Source organism: Sander lucioperca, chromosome 4, assembly GCF_008315115.2.
Source record: "Sander lucioperca isolate FBNREF2018 chromosome 4, SLUC_FBN_1.2, whole genome shotgun sequence".
Lineage (NCBI taxonomy): Eukaryota > Metazoa > Chordata > Actinopteri > Perciformes > Percidae > Sander > Sander lucioperca.
The window spans coordinates 14,948,801-14,967,353 of record NC_050176.1 but is presented as its reverse complement, the minus strand read 5'-3'; the positions used below and the strand labels follow the sequence as shown (position 1 = coordinate 14,967,353).

At 39.7% G+C, this 18,553-nt stretch overlaps 1 protein-coding gene across 1 annotated transcript; it reads left to right on the top strand.

Annotated features, from left to right (window-relative positions):
* The first annotated feature begins 661 nt into the window (after positions 1-661).
* Positions 662-13,412, top strand: LOC116042990 (microfibril-associated glycoprotein 4-like). The gene is made up of 5 exons (XM_031289478.2): positions 662-758; positions 4,203-4,400; positions 7,247-7,343; positions 7,571-7,738; positions 12,992-13,412. The coding sequence occupies exons 1-5, from the start codon at positions 744-746 to the stop codon at positions 13,261-13,263; spliced, it is 750 nt and encodes a 249-aa protein (XP_031145338.1). The 5' UTR covers positions 662-743; the 3' UTR covers positions 13,264-13,412.
* Positions 13,413-18,553: the final 5,141 nt, after the last annotated feature.

Below are 18,553 nucleotides of genomic sequence, written 5' to 3'. Positions count from 1 at the left end.
CCAGGCAGCGCTGTGACCATTGAATTCAAGGTACCTAACCCTAACCTTAACCCTAACCATAACTATTGCCTAATCCTAGTGCCTTCCATGCAGCACTGTCTCTCATTCAGAGTTTTTTGCTTCATTAATGTATACAGATAAAGAGACTGTAGTGAAAAAACAGAATCAGAGTTTCTGGTGAGTTCAGGCTGAATTGAACCCAGTCCTGGTGTGGTTGAACTTGGTGTATCTGTTGCTAGCTAGCTTACACCTAACGTGTACAATAAGTAAATTTGCTTTTTGGGTCAAATAAACAAAAGGCCAAACAGTCAAAGTTTGCATCGCTTTCTGTCTGAACACATCTTGAAAATATTAAGGGCTAGTATTCAAATTATTCTATGGCTTTCAGGGCAGCCTTATTTTTCAGGAGTGGTGGTTGGGATAGGGTACAATATGCAAGTGCACACAGCATGAATATATTCTAAAATAAATATTAAAATCTTTATTAAAAACACAGTGGATTTGTGTGTAATTGTAGAATAACTGGTCTGTAAACCCACCACATTCCCAGAAACAAAGCAACTGTATGACCTCAGCTTCTATGGATCCTTGAATAATAATGATAAACTTTGACAGTGTAAACAAATCTTGTCAGTGTCACATGCTTCCACAGACACTCCCTCCGCAGACAGGTTAAATGTTTTCCAGGTTGTTTTTCCACAGACGAACCTGACAGAGTCCAACCCAGCTCTAAACCTTCCTCCATGATGATGATAGAGGTAAGCGCTGCGGGATTGACCGAAAACTCTTCAAACATTCAAACCAAATTGTATTATTCATATTTTATTCGTTTGACGAACAAATGCTGCTCCCAGTTTCTTTGATACCTACAAATGTTTTCATAAAGTTTAATATTTTGAGTTAAAATGATCTGTGTGGGGAAAAACTATAAAGAATCTAATGACTTATTCTTGTGCTGATACTTAAGAATGTAGTAAATAAATGATTAGCGCAAGTGTTAGTAAGGTTATTAGTAATAGTAATGCTAGAGGCAGAACTGTCTACTGTCAAAGTTAGTTTTTTTAATAGCTGACCTAAACATTTAACCATTTAATTGTGTTATTGTATCTTAAACAAATCAATTAAAAATCATTATTTAGCCTAATTAATAAAATATGGCATTAATAATCAATTTCTCTGTTATTATAATGCATATTGGTTGGTGTTGTTGATTAATGTTGAGGATTTTATTGTTGACTTTATAGTCTTAGTTAGTTATTGTTAGTTACATATTAACAGGCACTCAGCCCCAGTGAACATTGTGTTTCCATACGTCAGACCTGTGAACTCGCTGAAACAAACGGAGTCAATTTATATAAAATATTAGAATATCTAATGAAACAGTACAGGGAACAGATGTAGATATATCGTTTAGATTACAATGTTTTGTGTCTGTTTTAAAAATGAATTTAATTTCATCAAACCTGATAACCTCTGCTCCAGAGAGGCTTAGACTAATAATAAACACAGCACTGCTGTAATGCAAACATGGTGGGACGTGGTCAGAGTCACTCAGCAGGGAAATCCCAAATGTAACTATAGACATGTATAAAATGGACCAACAGATCCCGTTGCTCTGGACGGAGACCAGTGAAGGACATTAGAAGCACTTTTCCGGTGACGGCTGAGCGTTACTGGGCAGCCTCCAACTGAGAGAGACGACGTAAATGTGACGTGAGCAATATGTCTGAAAGTTGTAAGTCTTCTGGTAGCTGTGTCAAGAGAAATCTCAATCATTCCCAATCTTGCAGAGACAGAGAGCGTAGGTATATGTAAGGAGATAACATGGACACAGGCTAATTATTGCTAACTAAAATGCTAGTTAACATTAGTAATTAAACTTAAACAGCTAATGTAAGTCGAAACTGCCTGCAAGCTTCTCCTGTACTATACGGTAATTCCTCTACTATGCGACAGTAAGTCGCGTGGTTATGACACAATCGTTAGCCTATTTTTACAAAAACGTCTGCTACGGAGCCATAACGTGAGGTACAAGGTAATGGAGCCGTTTATATATTGTCGTGTTTCTTTAGAAATAAACAATGGACAAATAAAGTCTTTAAACGCTTCAGATGTAAAATTATTCGCTGTCAAAGTGGCGCCAAAATGAATGGCAGTCAATGGAATGCTAACAGGAGGTGATGGCTTATTAGCATCAAAATGGCGCCATAGGAGCTACGCGTTCCACGGAGAGGCTTACCCCCTTGGATGTAACTGGTAGGGATGGGCGATACCACACTTTTAGGATTCAATACGATACCGATACTTTTTTTTGCATTTTCATCGATATCGATACCGATACCGTTAATTTCTTATTGGCAATTTTTGTCAGTAAAAATATTATTACATTTAAGACAAATCACAAGACAAATACAGACCATTTATACAAAATGTATTATGGTAAATACATAGTAAAATTAAAATTAAAATAAATAAGGTACACGGGTGTCCCGGCACATAGTAATTTAAGTAAGTAAACTAAAACAGCTGAAAGTGATGCATACACCCCCAATTATTATTTTTTAGTTTATATCGATATTTTTTTAAGGAAATCAATGCCAAATGAGTAGCGTAAGTATATCGATCTATCGATACCACAGGATCGATACGCCCATCCCTAGTAACTGGGTAGTTCTCTATACACAGTGAACCAAAACATGCAAGCAATACAAATCATGTGACTTATAAAGCAGCAGAAAGTAAAGGAGGTGGATGGGCTTAATAATATCTTGGTATCATTATATTACATTACATGTCATTTAGGTTACGCTTTTATGCAAAGCGACTTCCAATTAAGTGCTTTCAACCTTGAAGGTACAAACTCTGGACAGCAAGAAGTAAGTGCAAGTACATTAGCTTTAAATAAGCCAAACTACAAAGAGCCATATGAAAGTGCAACTGTAAGTTTTTTTGTTTTTAGTTTTTTTTTCAATCTCACACACAAATATATTTGTATTGTTAAAGCGTCAACGGATCAATACTAAAAACAATTGATCTGCCTCACACTTGATTCCACTCTGAACACATGGCCACTCTTCTTCTCTGCTGCTGTTGTGTGCATGCCACTCAGTTCAGAGACTATATCCCACACAATGAACACATTGAATAACATGAAATACTGTCCTGTGTGTTAACATGCATGTGACGAAGCTAGTGAATACATCAGATGTTTGGAGAATCACTCAGATGTAATGAAAATGTATTCAGAGGTTGCCCATCGATGAATTATCCTCATTAGGCATGACACATGGCTCTCCCATAAAGTATAGTACATTAGGTGTTTTTAATGATAAAAAGTATTGATATGCAATGCTGTCCCTTTAAACTGTGTTTATATACTGCTAATGTGCAATAGAAAATACATTTTTAAGGAGACAAATAATGATTCCAAGATTACATTTTCTTGTAAAAATTGTTAATCTGCAGAGTCACAAAATGATTAACAAAACCTCCGGCCCAACTTTCTTCCAAGTTGCATGGAGAAAGGAAAAAGTCTGAAGAGGTAAACTCCAGCAACACTTGTCATATGGATGACCCCCGATGAGGCCACAAGCCAAATCACATTGGTCCAACAATAAAGTTGTTCTGCAAGTGTTGCTGGAGTTTTAACTCTTTGGGTAATTGGGAATTAAATATTTCCATGTAAATACAAAAAAACTCATTTTGACAGCGAGGTCAGTGGATTTCTTTTGTTTGTACATATTAAAAGAAGCTTCCATAACTAAATGATCTGGATATCACGAGAGGTGTGTAAGGAAATAATGTTTTTAAGTTATTGTATTTAGGAAGAACTGGAACTTAAACTCAGCTTTTGGCTTCACAAAGAAAGAAACAAAGGCAAATACACATTATTTTAATACTTGCTTTTGTATGTGTGAAAAAGAATTTGCAAATTAGGATGATTAATAGTAACACAGGCTGTTACTGCAGCATTGATTGAATTATTGTGCCACAAATTATAAATTAATTATTTTTTTGTCTTCTAAAAATTGCAGTAATTGTTGTCTGTACCATTTTTTGACTACAAATGTCCTGCAATTGCTTTTTCTTTTCACCTAACATATGCTATTTAATTTGTGTTGGTATGATATCTGTCAATGAGTGCAGGGAACCACTGTGAAAGGTGCTGTAGATATTATTAATCTCTTTGCTTTTGTATCCAGGGGACATTATTCGTAGCTCTGCTGGTTCTTGCGACCTCAGTTCACTCCGACTCACAGTTTTATCTGCCCATCGACTGTGATGACATTCAGCGCCATGACAACACCAGCTCCAGCGGGGTGTACATCATCTACCCAGGAGGTCCCACCACGCCTCTGCATGTCTACTGTGACATGGACACTGACGGGGGCAGATGGACTGTCAGTACACGTCACATTTAATCATCATAAACATAAACAAATGAGACTGTGTACATTGTAAACCTGTTTGTAGAACATAAAAGCACAAGCAGAGCTGTTGACTTAAGAGGCTTGAGACTTGGATTTGAGTCAGACTTGAGTTATAACAAAAGATATAGGCTATATATATGTATGTGTGTCTTACCTTTCGACATAGCCAGGCTAGCTCTTTCCCCTGCTTCTATTCAATATGCTAAGCTAAGCTAACTGCTGCCAGTAGCTTCATATTTAGCACACAAACTTGAGAGTGGTGTGAATCTAATCTCAGATCAAATAATGTAACTCCTAGCAAGGGAGCAAATAAGCATATTGCCTAAAATGTCATAGTATTCCTTTCACACTGGGTCAAATGTGTAACTCAGAGTGATGAATTATCACCTCAGTCGTAACTTTTTTGGCCTTGACCAACTGCCACTTTGCTTGTTTGCAAGCCATGATAGGCTCGTTCGAGATGAGCCAGGTCTGCACAGAATCCATCACCGGCGATCGCCGCCCAATGCATGCCGGTTAGATTTGTGTCCGACTTGATCCCGACTTGCTCTGACGTCATGCATACATGGGCAACAATAACCTCACGAGATCAAGGTGGCCGCAGTTCTGAGACACAGGCAGCGCAGTTGCTTTTCACCGACTGCAAGACCCAGGCGGACCCAGGGCATGCTGGGAAACGCCGGCCTCTCAGCTGATCTAACAGCTGATTGGTTCAGAATCAACTCAACATGACGTTTTATATAAACTTTTTATGGATTTTTTTATAGATTTTATTGCTATTTGTCTGATTTAAAGGCTTATTCTGTACAAACCACATATTGTGTGGCTGATAGTTACGTTTAGAAGTCAGAGAGACTAAATCTGTTCAGATTACAGATCATCTACAGTGTAAATCAGCAACAGATCGCATGTAGAGCATTTTGACAGCTACTCTGTCATAATAAAAACAACTGGAGACTGTGTAGGAGCTGATATATGGGTCTGATAACATTTTATCAAATCGGAATCGGATCACAGTGTTTCTGTCACTTCCTGTTCAGCCTAAGGCTGCTGGAATCGGCTGGAAACTGTCCGACTTGACAGCAGATTTTTGTCATCGCCCCCGGCTGCTCCCGCCTGCTCTCGTCTACTTTACAGGCGAGGCGCAGTTCATCTCGAACGAGCCTGATGTCTCTCTCTTTCTCATGGGTGGGCCAAATTCTCTGGGCAGAGAAAGGGGAGGTAATCTTGCTCCTTATGACCCCATAAGAAGGAGATTCCAGATCGGCCCATCTGAGCTTTCATTTTCTCAAAGGCAGAGCAGGATACCCAGGGCTCGGTTTACACCTATCGCCATTTCTAGCCACTGGGGGACCATAGGCAGGCTGGGGGAACTCACATTAATGTAAAAATGTTCATGCCATGGGACCTTTAAGATTGATAAACCCACACTATATACAGCACAAAACGACAGACAAAGAGCCAAATAGTTCCCTCAGGAGTTGGTGGAGACAAAAAACAGAAGTAATAGTAGAGTAAATATTTTACTCTCATCACGTGGCCAGAAACTCCAGATTGATGCTAAAGTTGCTCCTGGTTTGCTGGATGTGTAAAAATGCAGCACGCCATAACAACTTTGTAAGGTGATAAAATCCCAGATGCTGTGCTTTCAGCTTGTTCTGCTGCCTCCAAGTGGCTAAAAATGAATGCAGCTTGAAATTTATATGTCTCCATGTTTGGTGGGTGTAACATGTGCTATACATACTCACATTACCTGTGGGTGTAACCTGGTCAGTGGCGGTGCCAGAGATTTTTTTTTTTTGCTGGTGCTATGGGGTTGCTTGACGTTTCAGTGAGGTTACTCTAAAATTTAGAGTTTCCCTTGACACACATGCAAACAATACACACACACACACACACACACACACACACACACACACACACACACACACACATGCAGATACGCACCCACCTCCGCCGCGGTTTACTAAGCGAGCGAACGAGAGGAAGAGAGAGATTGATTTATGTTTTTTAACTAAAGTTAAAACTAAAGTTGCCGATACAACAGCACCATAAAACTCTGATTAGCCCACCAAACATATTTCAAATACCAGCCAACAAGCCGGGTTTACACAATCATTACTGCAGCTTTCATACAGTAGCTTATATTTGCATAGAAGTAATGCAGCAGGTCAAATACACCACAGACAGCCAACCACACACATAAACACACATGCACGCATCCTCACACAGTGTTCATACTTGCACACATGGTAAAAATAAAGTAGTCATATCTGTATATAACATAAAGTCTCCACAGGTTGACGGTTACGGAGTAAAAAATGACACTTTGCTAATGTTACACTCACTTCGCTAATCCTAACGGCTACCAAATGTTGCGTTGTTCTTCTGTGTAAATACGTTACTGTGGAATTAAGGTCAAAAGTTTAATGTGTGCTGCGCCCATTGGCCGAATAGGATCACCTGTGTTTGCTTCATGTTTTTTTAGTCTAAAAATAATCGGTTTGTTTTAGTAATGTATTTATTCATTTTTGAAATATAAATTATACTATTTACACATTAATTTAACATTTATAAATAAACCACAGCAATTTCTTGGGGGCGCTAACAGGGTGTTATGGGAATCCTAGGGGTAGCTACAGTACCCCCAAGCTACAGTATGCAGCTACAGTACCCCCAAGCCCCTCCCTGACACCGCCTATGAACCTGGTAAAGCATTAGATTTAAAAAGGTTATCTGAAGTCTTGCTAATTGAATGCATAATATTTCATGTAAGTAACCTTTTTTCTCTCTCTTCCTCCCATTCTCCCTCTCAGGTATTTCAGAGAAGGATGGATGGGACTGAAAACTTCTACAGGCCCTGGAGGCACTATAAGACTGGATTTGGGAATGTGGCAGGAGAATATTGGCTTGGTGAGTTATTGAGGGAAAAATACATTAAACACAGAGGGGCCTGTGCTGCTTTCCATCTTAATTTGGTGTTTGAGACGAAGTATGTTTTTAAACTAGATGAGGGGTTGAGAGACGTCTGAGGGGGAAAGAAATAGCTAAAGAAATGGTTAAGAAATGCAGAGTAATGATAGCATATAGGGCCTTGGTGCAGGAGGTGAAATGAAACAGATCTTTGTGCACCTTCTCAGGCCTGGAAAACATCTTCCTGCTAACTATGAGGAAGAATAATGAGCTGCGGGTCGACATGGAGGACTGGGAGGGAGAGAAGGCGTCAGCTCAATACTCCTCCTTCTCAATCAATTCTGAGAACGCCGGTTATCAGCTTCACATAGGCAGCTTCACTGGTGGAGCGGCAGGTGAGGATTACAGTGTGCATATTACTTTGGGGAGTCTAGGTTTAAATGTCAAGATATATGGATGAATGTAATTACTGTGAACTGTGATATAGGATGTCTTTAAATGAAAAATGTTCCTTTCTCCTTTGGGTTTTTAAAAAAAAATCAAGACTCGTATAAAAATGGGTCCTTAAATCATTCATTTTTCAATATAGGTTTTGTAGTGTCCTTACAAAGTTAGATGTAATACTGTGGACTAACAGGCTAGAAGCCCCTAATGACAGCTTACATTGATTTTTGTGATGCCAGTGAAATGTGGCTCTCCAGAGACAGATTAAACTGTTGTCAGATTCATGAAAAATGAAACATAAATGCCCTTTCAATCTGAAAAAGGGTTCCAAGATAATAGGTTCTTTTTTTTTTAAATAGTACACATGCATGGCCCATTTATTTGGAGTCTGTGAAGAATGTTCAGCCGCTAAGAAACCTGAATTCTGAATCTTCTATTCCATTTATTAAATATTATTTAAGGCCAGGGGCGAAGAAGTATGAAAATCTTTTACTTAAGTAGAACAGACAGTACAGAAGTATTATTCGCTAATGTACTCGTTCTGCAGAAAAATCCCCTGTGTGACTGATATAGTATTATACATTTGTTTACGCATCATTGCTTAAGCGGCATTTTACTTCTGTAGCTGGTTGAGGTGGAGCTACTTAAACTTCTTTATAGACTGTTAGGTAGTTTAGTCCAGTGGTTCCCAACCTAGGGTGCAGGTCCCCTCATAAGGGTCTGTTAGGCTATGGTTCAAACCCAGCACAAGGAGAAACAACCACAGACTCAAGAGTGTAGATTAACAAAAATTGTTTTTAATTAAAGTTCAGTTCACCAAGAAACAAAGAACTGAAAATACTAGGTAGGTCTGCTCAGGACTGGAGAAGGGCTGAGGCGGGCAGGCAGTGGAATGTCCAGACGTTTCTTTGCAGGAATCCAAACGGGGTGGTGGAAGACCGGAGGTGAAAGAGCTGGAGACACGGAACGCCACGGCAGCAGGTTGAGTGAGGCGGCTGCATATATGAAAAAAAAACACATAACCCTAAAAAAATTCTAACAAAAGGTTTCTCAGCTGGTTTTTGTAGTATTAGTTGTCCTTAATAACATACTAAAAGTTTACCAAAGTTTGACCACTAGAAAGGTGTCATTTTCAAGATGGCGTCCAAGATGGGCAGGACACCCTTAAAAAATCCTAAATCCTTCAATATTTGACCTAGCCAAGTAACCTTGGTGTGTAACCCCACGGTGTCTGAGTCTATGAATCCATTGGACACTGACATGATTACATACTTATGGAATACATGATTTTGTGAGATTACTGTAAGGTTGTTTGGGGTGAACCAGAGATGTAAACGGTTTAGCCTACTCAGTATGTGTTTTTGGACATATCCTTTTTTTGCTTAAAAACAGACTTGACATTCAATGTAAAAGTTATTTAACCAGTACTGGGCAGGCTGGGTAGCTCTGACCTTGTCATTGAGCAGACATTGATGCGATCCTTGAAAAGCAGTGGAGGCTTGACCCTTGGAAGTGGAACGACTGAAGAAATGCGAGCATTGTGGACCACGTCTACACCCATCACATCTGAATACAACAACGCCACGCAGGAATTCAATGACCTCACCTACACGACCAGCGAGCAGCACTGAGAATCCTCAGAAGCAAGGATGAAAAGAGATCACTCTGATCTAGAAAAGATCAAGGAAAAGCTTAGCATTTGCACACCATTCTCTCCAGACCCATCTCTGAGAAGCATTCTAACTGGTGTTGTTGCCAAAGAGGAGGTGAATGTGCATGAGTTTGAGACTGTTGGCAATGAGATCATTGAAATGATGATTGGAAAACCCGTTTTGGAATATCCTTCAAACGGAAAGACCGGTCAAAAACCCTTGCAGATGACTCCGCCATCAAAGTTGCCCAAGATCAAACCATCGATCCCGCTTTGTCGTTCCAACGGTTCCCGATCATGTCGAAAACTGGACAATTTTCACTGGAAGATGTAATGAGCTATGAAGGAAATCTTCTGTAACTGTCACTGAGTTCTTAAGCAAGAAATCTAACAAAACTATCCTGGATTCCATCCCACCAACTGAGCATTATGCTCCCTGGTTCACCGCTTGGGACGGAAAAAGGGTGACAGTTACGGTGCCATCGCACAGTCATATGCAGACTTTACCATACGCCATTACGGTAAAGCAATGGTTTTTGATGGTTATAGCCAGTGGTGGAATGTAATGAAGTACAAATACTTTGTACTTAAGTACATTTTTCAGGTATCTGTACTTTACTTAAGTAGAATCAATAGTGCATACATTTTGCAGCAATTATCTATACTTTGTACGCCGCTACATTTCTACAACCTTCCGTTACATTTTCTGATCAGTTTTTCCCCCCCTGCCAAAACGTCTTCCTGACCGTCACACTGCGTCTCGCCAGTGAAGTTCGGTTGCCATAGATACTGTACATACGGGGCACCGCCGATCCTTCGTCGGCTCCCGAGCCGGTTCCGGTGCTCCAGAGCCCGGGCGCAGCGCCGCTGACCCTCGGTAATACAGCCTCCGGTAAAAGTGAAAATGAAAATGTTTTTATTATTATTATTATTATTATTCCCGTCGTTAAATCACAGTTGCCATCTATTTCTCTCCACGGCGTCGTTTACTCCTCCGCCAGGCTGCGTGAGACGCCGTACATATCTTATTTATTTGGCTGGACCTCTTCACATCTCCTCTCCTCCACTTTATTTGCTTACGCTTCCACGGTTAAAGAAAATAAAACCGTCTTGAAATACATCCAGGAATAAAACCAACCGCATTCAGATTCTAACAACATATTTACGTTTTATGCTGGTTAGGATAAGGACTTTTTTTAAAAGCCAGGCCTCGTTTGCGGTAGCGGACGGTATGGATACTGTCGAAGCTCAGCATCAGCCCTTTGTAAATCACGGGTTGCTAGACACAGCGCCCTCGCTGACCAAGGTGCAAACTGTCTCTGGTTATTTGTACTTTTACTTAAGTACTGAGATTCAGTACTCCCTCCACCACTGGTTATAGCGAAGGTCCTTCCATCAAAGACAATACGCATCAGAGACGTGGTGAAAACACTCACCCCGTCGTTAACTTCAATGCAGAGACTGAGTTTGCGGGAAGAAAGGACGATTTCCTTTCCGGATCTTGCAACAAACAAGGACTACGACAGGCTACGACCACATCGGGTGACGCAGACGTGGACATTGTCAAAGCTGCAGTCAAGGCCTCAGAACATCAGCCCAAAACCTTGATAGGGGAGGATACAGACTTACTGATTCTTCTCCTCTACTAGGCCTCTATTTTCGTTCTAAGCTACTAAAGTGTACAACATCAGTGAGATGAAACAAGTCGTGGGTAGTGACTTGTGTTCCCAGTTGCTGTTTATTCACGCCTTCACAGGATGTGATACAACTCGACGCACTTTTAGCGTTGGCAAATAGACAGCATTCTAGAAACTTGTGAATGGTGAATCAACCATCCAGTCCTGTGCAAATGTGTTTCTGCTCCCACATCGAGCAAGGAATGTCATAGAGGACCACGGGACCAAGGCAACGGCAGTGTTGTTGAGAATCACTATAATCAACCTCTGTGGGAGGAAGAGTGCGACGACTAACGGGAAGGTCACAGTGCAAAAAAAGTATAAAAAATAAACCGGAATAAGAGGAAACAACTGAAGAAAATAGAAAAAGATATGTATAAATAAGAAAAGTATTAAAAAAAGTATAAAAAAACAAAAGGCAAAAAAAAAAAAACCGCATTATGAAAAATATTCAAAAATCTGTAAAAAAACAAAACACAAAAAATAAAAGGGGTTAGCGGTACCCTGTTTTGACTAATTTTACAGTACCACACAGTCGTAATGAATTTATTCAAACGATATGAGGAGGAGGAGGAGAAATATACAATTACTTAAGGGAAATTGTATTATTAAATTGGATGTAATTGTAACCGATTGCTTTAATATAAAATTGTACTTTTAATCACTTATCTATCATGCAAATGTGCTAATTAGAATATTACATGGCCAAAACACGTATCAGGCACCAGTATTCCCGGTCTAGGAGGAATACAAAGGAGTAACGGTCACCGACGGCCGCCATTTTGAAAACGGGGCCTTTCTCGGAGTCAAACTTTGGTAAACTTTTAGTATGTTATTAAGTACATCCGATACTACCGTAAACCACTGAGAAATGTTTTGTTAGAATTTTTTTGGGGTCAAGCCATATTTGCAGCTGACTAGTGTGGGTCTGAGCGGAAGGAAAATACAGCACGTTAGCAGGAGCAAAAGATAATAACAAAAAGACAAAAAGCAAGTTAGCTAACTGCAACTTGGGAGCCTAGTTACTGCACTGGTAGGTGCAACGATCTGGCGCCGGTGGAGAGCCATGCCCAGGAATAAATACTGCCCGGTGGAATAGTGGAATTAGAGGCAGCTGCGCAGGTAGAAATCAGTGGTGCACGGAGAGGTAGATCTGCCAGCCACGCCCCTTGACCTACTTTCGGGCGATCTCACACACACACACACACACACACACACATACAGACACCACAAACACAATGGGGACAAAACAAGGGAGGAAAGGAACACAGACCGGGGAGAGAACAGCTGCCCACATAACAGGGTCACAAGATACATCTGAAGGGTGGAGATAATTAATGTGAGAGGAAAGAAGAAAAAACTAAGTTCTGCTTCATAAATTTTCATTCTTCTTTTGGACTTTTCTCAAATCTGTGTTTTTTTGTGAAATATTGGATCATTTTACCTTTTCGAGCCTCAAACAGTTATTTAAATGAAACCACGTGAGCGGTTTAGAGGGGAAATGTGCTAACAGCTTACAGTATTTTATAAGCTTATTGCATGTTTTTTAATGTAAAATTTAATCTGAAAAGTAATGTTAAATAAATGTATTTGAGAAAAAAAAGTATCATAAATAAGCATGAAAAAGAAAATAAAGTACCTCAAAATTTGTACCTAAATTGTACATGAGTAAAGGTACTTTGTTACATTCCACAACTATTTAAGGCACATTCCTGAACCGTAATTAACTGTACATCCGAAACTTTTCAAAGCAAAAAAGGTCACTAAAGTCATTCACTGGCAAAATGATAATACAGTAACAGTAGACGAAGTGCTTCTGAACTTCTTTTAAACACCAGATATATTTTAGCTAACATTGTTTTTGTCTTTATTTCTAGGGGACAGTTTGACAGGCCAGAACAACATGAAGTTCACCACGTTTGACAAAGATCAGGACCAGTCGGATAAAAACTGTGCTCAGCATTTTCTAGGTGGATTCTGGTACAGCGCCTGCCACACTGCTAATCCCACCGGAATGTACGCACCTCATGGTGCTATCGGATTTGAAAACGTCCACGTCATTTGGCAAACGTGGAAGGGCTGGAACTACTCCCTGAAGACTGTTGCCATGAAGATCAGATCAGTCTCTACATGTACATGCACACATTAATTACGATATTGCCTGTAAATTATTAGGACAGATTATGGTGATACATCACCCTCAATCCGGTGAGAGTTTTGATATGGGGAAGCATCATCAACTGTGTCGTTCCTACTTAATTCAATACCAACAATATGTGTAAAACTATCAATACGAAATGTCAGTGTTCTTTATTCATTTATTTATCAGTCACAATATTTTTAGGGGTAAATAGTCTGAATGCATCTGCTACATATGTTCTTACCTGATGTTTTTTTAAATGATTTTTCGATGATTTTTACTGTTTAGATAGATAGATAGATAGATACTTTAAAAAAGGACATTTTAGGATCCAGTAGCTTAGACAACCTTAACACAACAAACACATATACACACATATATCGCATATACATAAGAATAAAAATAAAAATAAAAATCACGCACAGAAATGCAGTGACCATGATAAGGTGCTATGGTAGACTGTGTGCAATGGTGATAGTGCAAAAGTTAACAGTGCAGGGATTGAACAGTGCAGTAGAGTATTATTAAATATTAACTATGACTATGAAATATTAACATAATAACATTAACTGACTGATTGAATAAGAATAAGAACAATATATAACAGGGAATAAGTTATAAGATGTAGTTGTTATGACCACAGTCCAGATTGTGTAGGAGGGCTAATATAGCTTATAAGACAGTTGTACAGCAGACAAAGTGATATAATGGTAGGGGCTGAGAGAGACAGGCTCATACTGAAAAGTTTATTTCTCTCCTCCCCCTTTGTGTGTTATTGAAGAGCTGGATGGCCCTGGGAACAAAAGACCTCCTTAACCTGTCTGTTGAGCATGACAGTGACAGAAGTCTGCCACTGAAGATGCTCCTCTGTTGGATGAACGTGCTGTGTAGTGGGTGGCGGTCATTGTCCATGATCACCAGCATCCTACTCATGGTCCATTTCTCTGCAGTTGTTGTGAGCGACTCTAGCTCAATGCCAACAACAGAGCCAGCTTTCTTTACCAGCCTATTCAGTCGCCCAGCGTCTCTCTTCTTAATGCTGCCTCCCCAGCACACCACAGCATAAAACAGGACGCTGGCAATGACTGACTTGTAAAACATCCAGAGGAGCTTACTGCAGACATTGAATGAACGCAGCCTCCTCAGGAAGTAGAGCCGACTCTGCCCTTTCCTATACAGCGCATCCGTGTTGGCTGACCAGTCCACTTTATTGTCCATGTGTACCCCCAGGTACTTATATGTGCTGACCACCTCCACATTGACCCCTTCAATGGAGACTGGTAGCATGTGTGGCTTAGCTCTCCTGAAATCCACCACCAACTCCTTGGTCTTTGTTGTGTTCAGCTGCAGATGGTTGAGCCTGCACCATTGCACAAAGTCATCCACCAGGTTCCTGTACTCGTACTCCTGTCCATCCCTGATACACCCCGCAATTGCAGTGTCGTCCGAAAACTTCTGCATGTGGCATGACTCGGAATTGTAACTGAAGTCAGAAGTGTACAGGGTGAACAGGAACGGTGAAAGCACAGTCCCCTGAGGCGCTCCGGTGCTGCAGATCACAGTCTCAGAGAAACAGTCCTTCAGCCTGACGAACTGTGGTCTTTCCGTCAGGTAGTCTGTTATCCAGGATACCAGGTGAGCATCAACCCCCATCTGCACAAGCTTGTCTCCCAATCTGACAGGCTGAATGGTGTTAAAGGTGCTAGAGAAATCAAAGAACATGATTCTCACAGCACTTTTCCCCTTGTCCAGATGAGATTGCACTCTGTGCAGTAGGTATATGATGGCATCCTCCACACCCACCTTCTCCTGGTATGCAAACTGGAGCCGGTCAAGTGAGTGGCTGACTTGGGGTCTGAGGATGTGAAGTAGCAGTTGCTCCATCGTCTTCATCATGTGTGAAGTGAGAGCGACTGGCCTAAAGTCATTTAGCTCACTGAGATGTGGCTTCTTAGGAAAGCCACATTTTATTCAGTCTTAGTCTTTTTAATGTTGCATTTTATAAGTCTTATATAAATACATGTTATTGTTGTGCTGTATATTGTTGTTGTTCAGTGGTGGACGAAGTATTCAGATCCTTTACTTAAATAAACGCAATACCACACTGTAAAAATACTATGTTAAAAGCCCTGCATAAAAATGTACTTATATAAAAGTAACCTAATTATAATCAGGTAAATGTACTTAAAGTGCCCATATTATGAAAAAAACACTTTTTCTGGGATTTGGGGTGTTATGTTGTGTCTCTGGTGCTTCCACACACATACAAACTTTGAAAAAAAAACATCCATGCTGTTTAGAGTGAGATACGGTTTCTGAATGTGTCCTGCCTTCAGTCTCTGGGTGAGCTGTTCAAAATCGGCACGGCTTGTGACGTCACAAGCCGAAACGAGCAGGCTAACCGCAACCATTAGCTCATAGTGTTAGCGTTAGCATGCTAATGCTAACGCTAGCATGCTACCTCGTTCTCAATAGCAAAGCACTGCTACAACACACACAAGTTCACCATAATCTCCAAAAGAACTACTTACATGTGCGCCCTCATTTAGAAGTCTCCCAGCTAATCCTGCCTTGTAACTGACCAAAGTTGTAGAAACAGCCTTTCTTTTACTGTCTATGGAGCTAGCTAGCTGACATGATCTACATCTGAGCTACTGAGCATGTGCAGTGCAATCAAAGATAGTACAGAAGAAGAAGAAGAAAAGAGGTCTCACTCTGTAGCTAAAACAGAGACCAGCTGAAAAGAGGATCTGCAGCAGTGAGAGAGAGCGGTGCAGTACAACAAAAATATGGTGTTTTTTGAAAATTAAACCATGTAAACCTATTCTGGTACAACCTTAAAATACAATTATGAACCTGAAAATGAGCATAATATGGCTGCTTTAAGGTATTAAAAGGACTTAATGAAAAAGAAATCCTGACCGTTATACATTATGTCATTAGATTATTATTATTAGAGTCCAAGGTGACACATTCTTAATGTTTTGTGACACAACCAGCCAAACCATAAAATTGTTAAATTATATATTTTAAAATAAATTTAAAAAGAATTAAAAAGAAAAGCAGCAAAGCCTCATATTTGAGAAGCTGGAACCATGCAATGTTAAGCATCTTAGAACAATCTAAATGTTCTGTCAACCGGCCATTGATGAATCGACTAATCATGTCAGCTGTCCTTGTATAGGCCTGTACTGTTTGGTAATGAAATTCAGAACAAAGCATCATATTATATGTTTTGTATGCAAAAATCTTCATTTGTAAAGTAACTAAAGATGTCAAATATATAAAGTGAAGTGACAATTACAATATTTCAACCTGAAATGTAGTGGAGAAGAAGTAAAAAGTGACAATTAAAAAATATAACTGAATAGGCCCTACATCAACAAAGTTTAAAGGGGGAAAAATAGGCTTTTTTTGCTCATATTTTACCATTTGGAGGTTAACGGAAAAGTAGTCTATATCCACGACGTTCCACTTCCGGGATTGCTAGGTGCTGCCGGAAATGCCGCAAGATAACGGAAGGAAGGTGTAGGAAGGTCTGGCAATGCGAGACTAATTGAAAAGTAGAAAAGGCTTTTTGTTTATTTTTTTCATGTATTCTGTTATTTCTTTGACTTGTCTGATAAATAGGCCTAAGTGTCCTCTTCCACGCGCACCATGCACTTTAAACATTAAAACTTAAAAAAGGCTGTTTGAACCAGAGATGGGGACTCGAGTCTGAGACTCGGACTCGAGTCGCACTTAAGTCGCACAAACAGCTGACTTCAGACTTGACTCGGACTCGACCCAAAAGACTTCAGACTTGACTTGCGACTCGACCCAAAAGACTTCAGACTTGACTCGGACTCGAGCTTTGAGACTCGTCAACAACCTGTTTTCATGCAATTATTGCTTTTTAAATCTAAATGTATTAATGTATTTCTATTTTCTTTTATTGGCGCATATACGGGGAAACGTATGACGAGCTGTATGTCCCCTGCCCTTTGCCATAATGTGCAACGTAATGCATGTGCCTATGTACATATGTGAAAGAAACAACTGTTGGGAATATCTGTTTTTCACTACAAGCTAAAAGTAAGAATAAGGCAACTCGTCAACTCTTTCAGAGTACACCAGCTGCTTTATCGTACTGGTCTTCATATGTTGAAGAGATTTGTTGGGAAAAGGTTTGGCTATTGCCACACAAGTTCTTCTTAACCAACAAAGTTAAAGAGATCTCTTTCAAAATGCTCCACAGATTTTACCCAACTAACCATTATCTGCAGAAAATGAAAAAAGACATTGATATCAGCTGTACTTTTTGTGGAGATCTAAATGAAACACTGGTACATTTATTTTGGTCTTGCCTTTATACCAAGAGACTTTGGAGCAGATTATCATATTTCATTTCTGTTCACATTTACCCTCAATTCACATTACTTTGGGAAAATGTATTGTTTGGATTCACTCAATATGATAGAAAGCTTTATTCAGAGTATTATGTGATAAATTTGATAATTATTTTAACCAAATTGTATTTACATAAGTCAAAGTTTTTGAAAAAGAAGCCAAGCTTTTCAGAGCTGGCTGCCAATATTAAACAATACATCTTTTCCATTTCTACCTGTACAAACAAAAAAACTGTTAGATCATATGACCTTTGTAAGCTTTACAAAATATTTGTATGAAGTTGTTTGCTTTGTTTTGGTTTTATTTTCCTTTAGTTACCCCCTGGCTCGTTTAGAACGTAGACTGTTAAGATGTACAGAAGATGTTCCTTCTGTACATGCATTTTTTGAGATGTTATATATCTCAAAAAATGCATTTTTTGAGATACATATATATATATATATATATACATATATCTCAAAAAATGCATTGCAGATGGCGACACCAAGTCTTCCCAGAGTTGTGCCTTTTGTCATTAGTTTTTCTTTCAATAACTTTGTAAACAGTGGCAGTAAGCGAGCAGCTACATGCAAGGTGTGTGGCACCAAGATAAATGATGCCGGATCAACAACGTCGGACTTCATCAGCAATCTCAAAACACATCCAAATAGGTCATTCACTCACACGCTAATGTAAAAGAGACGTTAAATTGAGCATATATCGTCACAGGTAACAAGCTAACCATCGCAAAGTGTTGTGCTAATGCTGTGAACAGGAAAATAGTATCTTTATAGTTAGTAGTTGCTGAGGCTCAGACATCCATGGTGCACAGGAGGCAGGACGCACAGATCCATCTCCCCAGGAACAAACGCTGTGTCGGGTGGGCAAACTCATGTGATGCGTAATTGATCCCGTGGATGATTTGTAGGCT